Here is a 14,582-nt window from a genome sequence, read left to right as displayed (position 1 = left end):
ATATTCAGAGGGTCCTTGGACCCCCTTAGAAGGGGAGTTTTAGAGGGTCCCAGTGACATACACTTTTAATATTCAGAGATTCCTTGGACCCCCTTAGAAGGGGAGTTTTAGAGGGTCCCAGTGACATACACTTTTAATATTCAGAGGGTCCTTGGACCCCCTAAAGCGGGGAGTTTTAGAGGGTGCCGGTGACATACACTTTTCAATATTCAGAGGGTCCTTGGACTCCCTAAGAAGGGGAGTATACACTTTTAATATTCAGAGGGTCCTTGGCTAAGAAGGGGAGTTTTAGAGGGTCCCGGTGACATACACTTTTAATGTTTAGAGGGTCCGTGGACCCCCTAAGGGGAGTTTTCGAGGGTCCCAAGAGTCCATGGTCCCCATTACCCTTGTGCACATATAACGCCTTGTCAGATAGCAAATCAAGTGTCTTATTTCATCAAAATATTCGAGGAGGACACATCAACTATACCTTCTGAAATGGAACACACACACACACGCACGCACACACGCACACACGTACGCACGCACCACACATACACACACTTTCAACTGACTTCCTGTTCTTTATATCTCAATGTTGCTGTTTTTCTTCAAACATGTCAGATTCCAAATATGATGCACACTAATTTCAGCATGACGTTTGTCTCGGTGACTTCGTCATCATGAGCAGTGGTAAATAGTGTTGTCCTTGCAAGACTAGTCTGACACGACTCCATTTGCATGATATACTCACGTGTGTGTGTGTGGTTTTGTTATGTCAGGGGTGGTCTCTCTCTCACCACGTATGTGTAGGCTAGACATGTTTATTTTGTTTCTTTCTTGACTTGTTTGAAACAGTTATTTTCTGTCTGTCTTTTTTTTCCTTCTTTTAATTATCAATTGTATGCGTCCTTTTTATGTTGATCACAAGATTGTATTTCGTCTTTATTTATATTGTACATAATGTTTATTAAAACTTCTTTATAAGTCAGCCATGCAGTGACAAGCAAATCTCTATTTAAATTGTACACAAATGTTTAATGTTGATCAAAACGTCTTTATTATAGTCAGTGATGCAGTGACAATCACATCTCTGGTACATATCATATCATACAGATCTTTAGTGTACGACTGGCTACATTATATAGTACTCAAGCTGGTCACATCACACAGATCCGGCTAACAGAATTTCTAAGTAAAATTAAAAATGACTTAAGATTAAATCCGTCCTACCTCAGGCCCTAACTGCCAGGAAGCAAAGGCCTATTTGATGCATTATCCAGCGTTACTAAACATTGTACACCATGACAAACACACGATTCAACATTTGCCGTGAGATACATTTTAATAATTTTATTGCACCACACTTTAAGATGTTCAAAGCGTCAAGAAATCCAGGGCCTATTATTATATTTTATTTCACTGCGAGATATACGTTGCAAGTATTCAGCTTGGTTCAAATGTAGACATCACACCAAGCAGCGTGTGGAGGGCGATAACCGATCCAGGCGAGGTATATGTTTGGATATCGCACAGCAACCCAGGGCGTGGTATATTTTTGGATATCGCACAACACGCGCCGCTACACCTGGTACAAACCGGTCCCCGAAACAAAGTGCGGCCAGGACTGGATGAGGTTGTAGTACGCGGTGCCCGGGCACGCCGTGGTGCCCACGTCCCGGTGCCCCTTGAGCGTGTAGGAGTGCGATATCTTGTGGTTGGCAAGCCCGCACTGGATGAGCTGTTTCACCGTGTTGAGCGCAGCCTCGTTGGGAACTTTGTTGCTGAAGTCGCCGATCACACTGATAGCTTAACAAATAAAAAATGGACATACGCTTTATTCAGCCGTGTAACCGAAAGAAAGATAGACAGACAGACAGACAGACAGACAGACAGATCGACAGACATTCTAGTGACAACTGAACAGACAGACAGACAGACATTCTAGTGACAGACAGACAGACAGACAGATCGACACAGACGGACAGACATAGAGACAGACAGACAAACAGACAGACAAACAGACAGGCATGTAGAAAGATAGACAGACAGACAGACAGACAGACAGACATATAAACAGATTGACAGACAGACAGGCATACAGTCAGACCTACAATAAGAGATACATGTATGTGGAAGGATCAGTGCCAATACAAGTTCCAGCCGCGGGACAGACAGACAAACAGAAAGAGAGTCGCGTGGTCGGACAGACAAACAGAAATAGAGACACGTGGTCGGACAGACAAACAGAAAGAGAGACACGTGGTCGGACAGTCAAACGGACAGGGCATAGACCCAATTTATGGACAGAGAATGAAAGCCGGAAAAACAGTGAGACACAGAGACAGACAGACAGAAAGACAGTGAAACAAAGAGACAGACAGAAGTGAAATGTTATGTATATACATACCAATGCCATTTGTATTATAGCCCCTGGTGTGTGCTCCAATGGCGTCCCAGCCTCTTGCTTCATACGCATTCCCGTCCTCCCCCACCACGAAGTTGTAGCCGATGTCGTTCCAGCCTGCAGATGGACAACAATATGCCAACAGACAAAACACAGAGGGACAACAATGTGTCAACAGACACAAACAGAGGGACAACAATGTGTCAACAGACAAAACACAGAGGGACAACAATGTGTCAACAGACACAAACAGAGGGACAACAATGTGTCAACAGACAAAACACAGAGGGACAACAATGTGTCAACAGACAAAACACAGAGGGACAACAATGTGTCAACAGACACAAACAGAGGGACAACAATGTGTCAACAGACACAGACAGAGGGACAACAATGTGTCAACAGACAAAAACAGAGGGACAACAATATGTCAACAGACAAAACATAGAGGGACAACAATGTGTCAACAGACAAAACACAGAGGGACAACAATGTGTCAACAGACACAAACAGAGGGACAACAATGTGTCAACAGACACAGACACAGGGACAACAATGTGTCAACAGACACACACACAGGGACAACAATATGTCAACAGACACAAACAGAGGGACAACAATATGTCAACAGACAAAACACAGAGGGACAACAATGTGTCAACATACGCATTCCCGTCCTCCCCCACCACGAAGTTGTAGCCGATGGCGTTCCAGCCTGCAGATGGACAACAATATGCCAACAGAAAAAACACAGAGGGACAACAACGTGTCAACAGACAAAACACAGAGGGACAACAATATGTCAACAGACAAAACACAGAGGGACAACAATATGTCAACAGACACAAACAGAGGAACAACAATATGTTAACAGACAAAACACAGAGGGACAACAATGCTTCAACAGACAATATGCAAAACACAGAGGGACAACAATGTGTCAACAGACACAAACAGAGGGACAACAATGTGTCAACAGACACAGACAGAGGGACAACAATGTGTCAACAGACAAAAACAGAGGGACAACAATGTGTCAACAGACAAAACACAGAGGGACAACAATGTGTCAACAGACACAAACAGAGGGACAACAATGTGTCAACAGACACAGACAGAGGGACAACAATGTGTCAACAGACACAAACAGAGGGACAACAATGTGTCAACAGACACAGACAGAGGGACAACAATGTGTCAACAGACAAAAACAGAGGGACAACAATGTGTCAACAGACAAAACACAGAGGGACAACAATGTGTCAACAGACACAAACAGAGGGACAACAATGTGTCAACAGACACAAACAGAGGGACAACAATGTGTCAACAGACACAAACAGAGGGACAACAATATGTCAACAGACACAAACAGAGGGACAACAATGTGTCAACAGACAAAACACAGAGGGACAACAATGTGTCAACAGACACAAACAGAGGGACAACAATGTGTCAACAGACACAAACAGAGGGACAACAATGTGTCAACAGACACAAACAGACAACCAAAACTGGTATTGTTTTTTTTTCGGACAATGCTCAACACAATAGGACAAATATATAAGAGTTACCCCCACAGCCTCCCCGCCACCGCCACTACCACCATCATCTCCACCACCAACACAACCACCACCAAAAAGTAACAAAGCGGCCAGCAACAGACAAAATTAAAAGCAATTGAGAACGTTATTACAAATAAGACGAAAAAAGATAGAGAGAGTCAGAAATAAATAAAGAAAACAAGAAAGAACGAAAGAACGGGAGAAAAAAAGGAACAAGAGTACGAAAGAGAGAATGACATTGTATATAAAGTAATGCATGAATATTTAAATGAATAAAATAGAGAGTGACAGCCAGCCAGCCAACCAGCCAGCCAAACCATACAAGCCACACAACCCCGATCTCACCATGTCCGTCCATGTGGTAGTCCTACCATGACCGACCATGTGATAGTTCTGGTAGTCTTACCATGACCGACCATGTGATAGTTCTGGTAGTCTTACCATGTGATAGTTCTGGTAGTCTTACCATGTGATAGTTCTGGTAGTCTTACCATGTGATAGTTCTGGTAGTCTTACCATGTGATAGTTCTGGTAGTCTTACCATGACCGTCCATGTGATAGTTCTGGTAGTCTTACCATGACCGTCCATGTGATAGTTCTGGTAGTCTTACCATGACCGTCCATGTGATAGTTCTGGTAGTCTTACCATGACCGTCGACGTGATAGTTCTGGTAGTCTTACCATGACCGTCCATGTGATAGTTCTGGTAGTCTTACCATGACCGTCCATAGTTCTGCTAGTCTTACATGGCCGTCCATGTGATAGTCTTACCATGACCGTCCATGTGATAGTTCTGGTAGTCTTACCATGACCGTCCATAGTTCTGGTAGTCTTACCATGGCCGTCCATGTGATAGTCTTACCATGACCGTCCATGTGATAGTTCTGGTAGTCTTACCATGACCGTCCATGTGATAGTTCTGGTAGTCTTACCGTGACCGTCCATGTGATAGATCTGGTAGTCTTACTATGTCCGTCCATGTGATAGTTCTGGTAGTCTTACCATGACCGTCCATGTGATAGATATGGTAGTCTTACCATGTCCGCCCATGTGATAGTTCTGGTAGTCTTACCATGTCCGTCCATGTGATAGTTCTGGTAGTCTTACCATGACCGTCCATAGTTCTGGTAGTCTTACCATGACCGTCCATGTGATGGTCTTACCATGTCAGTCCATGTGATAGTTCTGGTAGTATTACCATGACCGTCCATAGTTTTGGTAGTCTTACCATGACCGTCCAGTGTCATAGTCTTACCATGACCGTCCATAGTTCTGGTAGTCTTACCATGACCGTCCATAGTTCTGGTAGTCTTACCATGACCGTCCATGTGATAGTTCTGGTAGTCTTACCATGACCGTCCATAGTTCTGGTAGTCTTACCATGTCCGTCCATGTGATAGTTCTGGTAGTCTTACCATGACTGTCCATAGTTCTTGTAGTCTTACCATGACCGTCCATAGTTTTGGTAATCTTACCATGACCGTCCAGTGTCATAGTCTTACCATGACCGTCCATGTGATAGTTCTGGTAGTCTTACCATGACCGTCCATAGTTCTGGTAGTCTTACCATGACCGTCCATAGTTCTGGTACTCTTACCATGACCGTCCATAGTTCTGGTAGTCTTACCATGACCGTCCGTAGTTCTGGTAGTCTTACCATGACCGTCCATAGTTCTGGTAGTCTTACCATGACCGTCCATAGTTCTTGTAGTCTTACCATGACCGTCCATAGTTCTGGTAGTCTTACCATGTCCGTCCATGTAATAGTTCTGGTAGTCTTACCATGACCGTCCATGTGATAGTTCTGGTAGTCCCGCACTTTCTGCTCGCACGCCTGTCTGTCGAAACACTCGGTGCCCGCACCATGATGGATGAAAACATACACAGGCAAGTCAGGCATGTTGCTATGCGGCTGCTTCGGGGCACGGGCACCCCACTCTGCCCGGGTCACTATTTTTGGGCACCCTGCGAGCTGAAGGTTGCTTGTTGTTTGGTCTGCACGAAAATGACATCGTATTTTACACCACAGAAATACCTTGTGCTGTTTCTGTCCAACTTTGTGTCGGTAAACCGAAACGTCCAACACAACTGACAGTAACCTAGTTTTACAGCACAAATAATACAAAGAAGTCAAGTAATGAAACAAATAGGATGACAAATAATACAATGGAGTCAAGTAATGAAACAAATAGGGTGACAAATAATAAAAAAAGAGTCACGTGATAAAACAAATAAGATGACAAATAATAAAAAAAAGAGTCACGTAATGAAACAAATAAGATGAACAAAAAATACAAAGGAGTCAAGTAATGAAACAAATAAGATGAACAAAAAATACAAAGGAGTCAAGTTATGAAACAAATAGGATGATAAATAATACAAAGGAGTCAAGTAATGAAACAAATAAGATGACAATTACTACAAAGGAGTCAAGTAATGAAACAAATAAGATGACAATTGATACAAAGAAGTCAAGTAATGAAACCAATAAGATGACAATTGATACAAAGGATTCGAGTAATGAAACCAATAAGATGACAATTGATACAAAGGAGTCGAGTAATGAAACAAATAAGATGACAATTGATACAAAGAAGTCAAGTAATGAAACCAATAAGATGACAATTGATACAAAGAAGCCAAGTAATGAAACCAATAAGATGACAATTGATACAAAGGAGTCGAGTAATGAAACAAATAAGATGACAATTGATACAAAGGAGTCAAGTAATGAAACCAATAAGATGACAATTGATACAAAGGAGTCAAGTAATGAAACCAATAAGATGACAATTGATACAAAAGAGTCAAGTAATGAAACAAATAAGATGACAATTGATACAAAGGAGTCAAGTAATGAAACCAATAAGATGACAATTGATACAAAGGAGTCGAGTAATGAAACAAATAAGATGACAATTGATACAAAGGAGTCAAGTAATGAAACCAATAAGATGACAATTAAAAACTGTCCAAGCGAAACAGTGATGTCATTAAGATCCTTGGCCTCAGGACTAGACATTTGGCGCATTTATTGCGACATGATAGCGGATTTTGCACCAGCTGAGACATTTGATTTTGCAAGTACGATATCCCCTCGTCCTTTTTCACCGACGGCAAAAGATGTCTCTGATGTGAGACCAGCTGTATGTAGTAGGCCACAGGCCCGGACTGTGTGCCCATACGTACCCTACTTCTGACACGCTTTTCAAACTTCAAACCGTCAGAAAGAAGGAAAGAAAGAAGACTGATTGTAACAGGATGACGGATGACCTAATTTCGACATGTTACAACCCTTCTTATTTATAACCTTGTTGTTACTGCTTAACACGTTTTTACTGTTTTCTAGTGATTACAATATTAAATTAGATTTAAAAAACAAATAAAAAAACAATAAACAAACAAACAGAATTAAAAAAGACAGAAAGAAAAAAATACAGAAAGAAAACCCAATGTAATCAAAATGATTGGATCCTTGAATCTCCAGCGTGCTTTCTTGTATCTGTTCTTTTGCGGAATGGACTTTTTCCAAACATAGTGTGGTAAATACATGTCCGGGTAAACCAAACCCGCTCGCCCCGTGTCCCCTGTTTTCCTCGTCACCTGTTGACGGTATGCAACACACCCCTCAGCCCTCTGTTGTATCCGCTTGTCGTCACTCAGTGTTCGTCATTCTATTCTGCTGGTAAGTAAACAAAACACCGTTTTGCTTATAATTGAACCTACGCCGCCCCCCCCCCCCCCACACACCCCCACATACACACTTGTTTTGTTATCGCTACACGAAACACGAATGTTCGGTACAGAGCACCCAAAAGATGTATTCTGGAATCAGTCATGGAACCATATGCCTTGAACACACACACACACACACACACACACACACACACACACACACACTGACACACATACGTGTGCCTTGTTCAGGAACTATAACACGGTTCACATAACACCGGTGTGTATGCACCTACACTGACACAGAAACTGTCTGCTTGATATATTCAAAGGAAGTAAGTTCAATAACATGTTCACAAAAGTCGCAAAGAAGGAAGTCTAGAGTCTATTTTTGCTGTCAGTTCTTTCAGAGCCAGTCTAATGATTTGCCAACGGACAGGGAAACAGTCGGATGGTTATTAAGGGGAATAACTAAAAGCAATGCATCAGAAATCTTCCGACATCACACTGGTGAGTCTGCATGGTGATGCAAGAGGCATACGGTTAGGTCACCTCACTCAGAAAACGGTCCTGATTATAACACGTCTAGAACAGATGGAAGATAGAGAGTTAACAAAGCTAATCATTAACAATCCTTAACAATCATTCACATTCACAATCATTCAATAGACATGGATTCTCCGCACCGTGCTGAACACTCAGCGTGATGACGTCAGAGCCCAACGGGTCACCGACTTCAGGATCAGGATCAGGATACGATACATTGCTGGAACCTTTTTATCATCGCAATGGAGACGAGAGAGCGCAACCCCTCAAAATTTAAAAAATCTTAATAAAACTTGTCGCACAAAGCATTCGGTTTTAGAACTGGCGGAACATTGCAGTAACGAAATGAGAACCACTCTAAATAAAATCTTTAGAAATATCTCACAAACCGCATGCAGTGAAGCAGGCGGACTGCTGAATCGCGACACGTGTTAAAGAGGACATTTCACTTGCACAACGCCGTCAGCGCAAAGAGGACAGGAATATGCGACTGATGAGTTTGTACTCCCCATATGACTCGGTATAAAGTTATTTTCATCTCTTTACACGAAGCAGCTTGATTGTGTTTGAAGAGGTCTACGTTGAAGGGCTCATCAGAATGTAACCCAACGTACCGGACAATTGTGTCCTTAACTGATCTTTACTTATAAATCTTTACTAGGGACCGTTACTCTCAAGAATACTGTGTTTATTTATTTTATTTTATGGCACGGTCACCGTAGCACATCCTTCTTTTCGCTATTTTTATGTTTTCCTCTGTTGGAGTGCAGGGGCCCATTACTGGCATACACACTGGTTAATTGCTTGAAAGACATTCAATAGAGTGATATATCTACCTCTGATCGTTGTGTGTTGAGTGTTTCTCTTTGAAAGACGTTCAATAGAGTGATATATCTACCCCTGATCGTTGTGTGTTGAGTGTTTCTCTTTGAAAGACATTCAATAGAGTGATATATCTACCCCTGGTCGTTGTGTGTTGAGTGTTTCTCTTTGAAAGACGTTGAATAGAGTGATATATCTACCTCTGATCGTTGTGTGTTGAGTCTTTCTCTTTGAAAGACGTTCAATAGAGTGATATATCTACCTCTGATCGTTGTGTGTTGAGTGTTTCTCTTTGAAAGACGTTGAATAGAGTGATATATCTACCTCTGATCGTTGTGTGTTGAGTGTTTCTCTTTGAAAGACTTTCAATAGAGTGATATATCTGCCTCTGTTCGTTGTGAGTTGAGTGTTTCTCTTTGAAAGACTTTCAATAGAGTGATATATCTACCTCTGTTCGTTGTGTGTTAAGTGTTTCTCTTTGAAAGGCGTTCAATTGAGTACAGACTCATTACAACAAACACTGTCAACTGAATGCTTCTCTTAGAGGAATGAATGGATACGACTACTCGTGGCACTCAAACAATAACAAAGACAAATTAACTAATTGAATTAAGCATATCAAGATGACTTCTTCTAGGGAATGACACTTCTTATTTTTGATAATGATTTTGAATTAACCATATCAGGATGACTAGGGAATTCTATTCGCCTGCCGGCTCATGTTGATATGCATGTCATACACATGTCTGTTACCACTTGCTAACGGCCAGCATATTAGAACTTACTCATAATATCTCTTACCTCTCGAAGTTATTCCAAACCTCTCTATGTGGTTTATAACAATATTTCCTTCCCCTCTATAGTTTATTCTCAGCTTTCTGTGTGTTATGTTACTAATACTCCAATACAACAATTGCGGGCACCTGGATGTTTGTTTTGATTAGCAGAGTGAACATGTTCACGTTCCGTACAGTACCTTGTAATCTCCCATAGTATCCCACACACACTCCCGCACGCAAACACACACACACACACACACACACACACACACACACACACACACACAGGCACACACACACACACACACACATCCACACACACACACACACACACACACACACCCCCCACACACACACACATCCACACACACACACACACACACACACACACACAGGCACACACACATCCCCCCCCACACACACACACACACACACACACACACACACACACACACACACACACACATACACACACACACTCAATGAGACTTTGGATGATTAATGCGATGAAGATGATTATAATGATGATACTTTGGATTTCTAATTTGGTTTGAGACTCAATGTATAAACAGACAAGGAAATATAGTTTTAAGGATATTGTCATCGTTTCTTTTAGCGCTGTCATCATAAAAATGTAAAGAATGTCGATATTGTTTGACGATCAAAGAAGATACACAAGTTTTACAATTTCATGATGAGCAATTCATGACAATCAAGCTTTTCAACTGGAGTGCACGCATCCATATTGCATATTTTATGACAGACACACTTGAAACACTACAGCTTTTGTCACGACAAACGGACACAGTTAGTCGGTCAACTGTATTAGTGCATGACTCTTTTCCATTTGTTCAGGTGTTTGGACATTTATGAGGAAATAGAAACAATAATTATGTACTTCAGATCACATTTTAAGGGTACACACAATGAGCTGATGGAATAGAAACAATATGTACTTTAGATCACATTTTAAGGGTACACACAATGAGCTGATGGAATAGAAACAATATGTACTTTAGATCACATTTTAATGGTACACACAATGAGCTGATGGAATAGAAACAATATGTACTTTAGATCACATTTTAAGCGTACAAACAATGAGCTGATGGAATAGAAACAATATGTACTTTAGATCACATTTTAAGGGTACAAACAATGAGCTGATGGAATAGAAACAATATGTACTTTAGATCACATTTTAAGGGTACACACAATGAGCTGATGGAATAGAAACAATATGTACTTTATATCACATTTTAAGGGTACAAACAATGAGCTGATGGAATAGAAACAATATGTACTTTAGATCACATTTTAAGGGTACAAACAATGAGCTGATGGAATAGAAACAATATGTACTTTAGATCACATTTTAAGGGTACAAACAATGAGCTGATGGAATAGAAACAATATGTACTTTAGATCACATTTTAAGGGTACAAACAATGAGCTTATTATGGAACACGAAGAGGGTCAAATGCTCGAGCAAGTACTCGCGCATTTACTCGAGCACTTTCGAAACTGCTCGAGTAAATGCGCGAGTACTTTTGAATCGGAGATTCCCGAGTTGTACCGAAGTCATTGGTTGGGTTTATTGAAAACTTGACCCGGAAAATTTACTGAAACGACGCATCTGTAGTCGTCATGGAGGCGGGAAGCTCTTCTAATGACAATACGAAGAAGAAAAACAATGGAAGATGAAAACAGAAAGAAGATATGATTACGAAGTGATCACAGATCACATTTTTTACTGAAAACTGCTCGTGCATATGGTGTAGTACCTAGTAAGCGCCCACCCCCTACTTTGGGTCGGAATTGGTGCACAGGGGGGGTGGGCGCTTACAAGGTACTTTACGGTACTTACCGATTGAGCACTTGCTGAGCATGTGATCCCGATTGCAACAAATTCGAACACGCTTGTATTTTTCTACGCAAAGCTGTGAGAAAGACTTCTTCGGCGGCCATGACGAAGTGAGGTCACAAGTGAGGTCACGGAATCAGGTCACGCAGCACGCTCTCAGTCGGTGGCTTTGCTCATCCATAACACCAAACAGAATTCTTTTATATTAATATTAATTTTTATTTCCAACTGAAATATGATTATAGGCCTATAATTAATTATTGAAATCATGTAAAATATTTAGAAAATATGCCAAAAAGATGACTGTTCCGCGACAAGTTTTTGCTTTACCCGCTCGTTACTTCTCGGAAATACGCGAGAAAGTACTCGCGCATTTAAATGCGCGAGTACTTTGAAAGTGCTCGAGCAGTTCTGAAAGTGCGCGAGCAGTTTGAAACTGCTCGAGCATTTTCAAAAGTGCTCGCGCATTTCCTCGAGCAGTTTCGAAAGTGCGCGAGCATTTTCAGAAGTACTCGCGCATTTACTCGAGCAGTTTCGAAAGTGCTCGAGTAAATGCGCGAGTACTTGCTCGAGCATTTGACCCTCTTCGTGTTCCATAGCTTATGAAATGGAAACAATATGTACTTCAGATCACGCTCTGGGTTCTAGGGTGCATGCGAAGAGAAAAACAACAACAGAAAATGATTATTTTGGGCAATGTGTGATTCTTGAATACAAGCCATTAGTGAACCGTCCTTATCCTTTTAACTGAACCAAGCTAGTAGGCAAGCAAGCCAGCCACCAAACCAGCAAACGACTAAGAAGCCAACCTAACAAACCAACAAACAACCAGTGAACAAGCTTCTGATAAGAGTATTCAAAGTGGGATGAGTTGGAGAGCTCATCTAGTATTAATACTCGTATTCAAAATGAAAGCCGCCTCAATTATCAGCTCGATGGAACGATTTGATGGACAGACAGACACACTGGAAAGAGCTGCAATTAACAAGTATACACGTAGAAAGAATTATCAAATCTTAATTGCTTACTTTGGTCGTCACAGGTTTGAACTCTCAGCCAGTTGGTCGCTGCCCAAGCGCTCTGCAATCACGTCAAACAAAATGACACACGTCAAATACAATGACAAACGTCAAATACAATGACACACGTGAAATACAATGACACACGTGGAATACAATGACAAATGTAAAATAGAATGACACACGTACGTCAAATGCAATGACGCACGTGAAATACAATGACACGTCAAATACAATGACAAACGTCAAATACAATGATAAGCGTCAATACAATGACACACGTACGTCAGATAAAATGACAAACGTCAAATACAATGACACACGTCAAATTGCAAAAACAATGACACACGCCAAATACAATGACAAACGTCAAAACAAAATCACAGTCGTCAGAAAAAGCTAAAGAATTGTTGCTGTGACGTATCTTATGTAGCAACGACCATCTTTGGGACATTCTAAGATAAGTCACAGCAACTGTTCTTTGTGGTTTTATTGCTGTTGTGCCCTCAGTTTGTCCACTTTAAAGGCCGTTATGTCGAGGTTCTTGTGACCGTGTGTTTTGTCTTGAATTAAACGTTGCGAAAATGTAACCTTTTGTGTGTTTTTTTATTCACACATTCACGAATGACAGATTAGGAACAGGTGCGAAATTGTATGAAAAGTGAAGAAGCGCAAACCACTGTTCGCACCTGTCCGTTATAGTCCAGGTGAAGCCAGGTGTATGACCCTTGAACTTGCTGCTGGCCGTCGTGAGGTAAGCACTGCTGTGACGCAAGTGTGGTGATGACGTCATGGGTCGTGCCAGGACCGTTCCGAAGATGCAATCTCTCTGTCGCGCATGCGCATTGACTGGCTTCCGTTCCTTTCACGGAAACAGCGAACAGGGCGCACAGGACGGGGAGCAGGTATTTCTGATCAAAACACATAGAGCAGAAACATGATTGTGTGTGTGTGTGTGTGTGTGTGTGTGTGTGTGTGTGTGTGTGTGTGTATGTGGGTGTGTGTGTGTATATTTGTGTGTATGTGTGTGTGTATATATATTTATGTGTGTGTGTGTGTGTGTGTGTGTGTGTGTGTGTATATTTGTGTGCACATGTGTGTGTGTGTGTGTGTGTGTGTGTGTGTGTGTGTGTGTGTGTGTGTGCGTGTGTGTGTGAGTGTGTGTGTGAGTGTTCGTGCGGGTACGTGCTCATACGCGCGCCAGTTCGTCTGTGTGCGCGGGACGTTTTGTTGAGATTCATTGAATACCATATTGTATGCTAAAACTGACAAACATGGCTCCTTTGTAAATTTATGTATGAGAACTAAGAATTGAATGAGCTAGAAAAGCAGAGACCACTCACCATGTTGTTTGAAACGAGCGCTGAGAAGTGAGTGTGTTGTACTGTTCTCCCGATAACAAACATCTACTTTTGTCTAGCGTGTACACTGTTGATAAGAAAAGAAACGTGACACCTACTGCACACGACGACTGTTGTGATAAGAGTTCTACTCATACTGTGGATCGCAATATAAAACAAGTTGCGCAAGGCGAAAATACAACATTTAGTCAAGCTGTCGTACTCACAGAATGAAACTGAACGCACTGCATTTTTTTCACCAAGACCGTGTACTTGTAGCATCGTCAGTCCACCGTTCGTGGCAAAGGCAGTGAAATTGACTAGCCAGAATAGCGCGGTAGTGGTTGTGCTGAGCTGGATAGCACGCTTTTCTGTATCTCTGTTCTTTTTAACTTTTTGAGCTTGTTTTTATTTCAAATATATCATATATATATATATGTTTTTGGAATCAGGAACCAATCAATCAATCAATCAATGAGTCTTATATCGCGCATATTCCGTGGGTACAGTTCTAGGCGCTCTGCAGTGATGCCGTGTGAGATGAAATTTTATACGGCCAGTAGATTGCAGCCATTTCGGCGCA

At 41.6% G+C, this 14,582-nt stretch overlaps 1 protein-coding gene across 1 annotated transcript; it reads right to left on the bottom strand.

Moving 5' to 3' along the window:
• Window positions 1–999: 999 nt before the first annotated feature.
• LOC138981376 (peptidoglycan-recognition protein SC2-like) lies at window positions 1,000–14,162 on the bottom strand. The gene is made up of 6 exons (XM_070354267.1): window positions 14,003–14,162; window positions 13,349–13,570; window positions 12,669–12,720; window positions 5,737–5,949; window positions 2,393–2,506; window positions 1,000–1,791 (listed from the first exon to the last, which is right to left on the bottom strand). The coding sequence occupies exons 1-6, from the start codon at window positions 14,063–14,065 to the stop codon at window positions 1,565–1,567; spliced, it is 891 nt and encodes a 296-aa protein (XP_070210368.1). The 5' UTR covers window positions 14,066–14,162; the 3' UTR covers window positions 1,000–1,564.
• Window positions 14,163–14,582: the final 420 nt, after the last annotated feature.

This window comes from Littorina saxatilis, linkage group LG12 (assembly GCF_037325665.1).
Source record: "Littorina saxatilis isolate snail1 linkage group LG12, US_GU_Lsax_2.0, whole genome shotgun sequence".
In the NCBI taxonomy this organism is placed as follows: domain Eukaryota; kingdom Metazoa; phylum Mollusca; class Gastropoda; order Littorinimorpha; family Littorinidae; genus Littorina; species Littorina saxatilis.
This window is presented reverse-complemented; position numbering and strand designations above follow the sequence as displayed.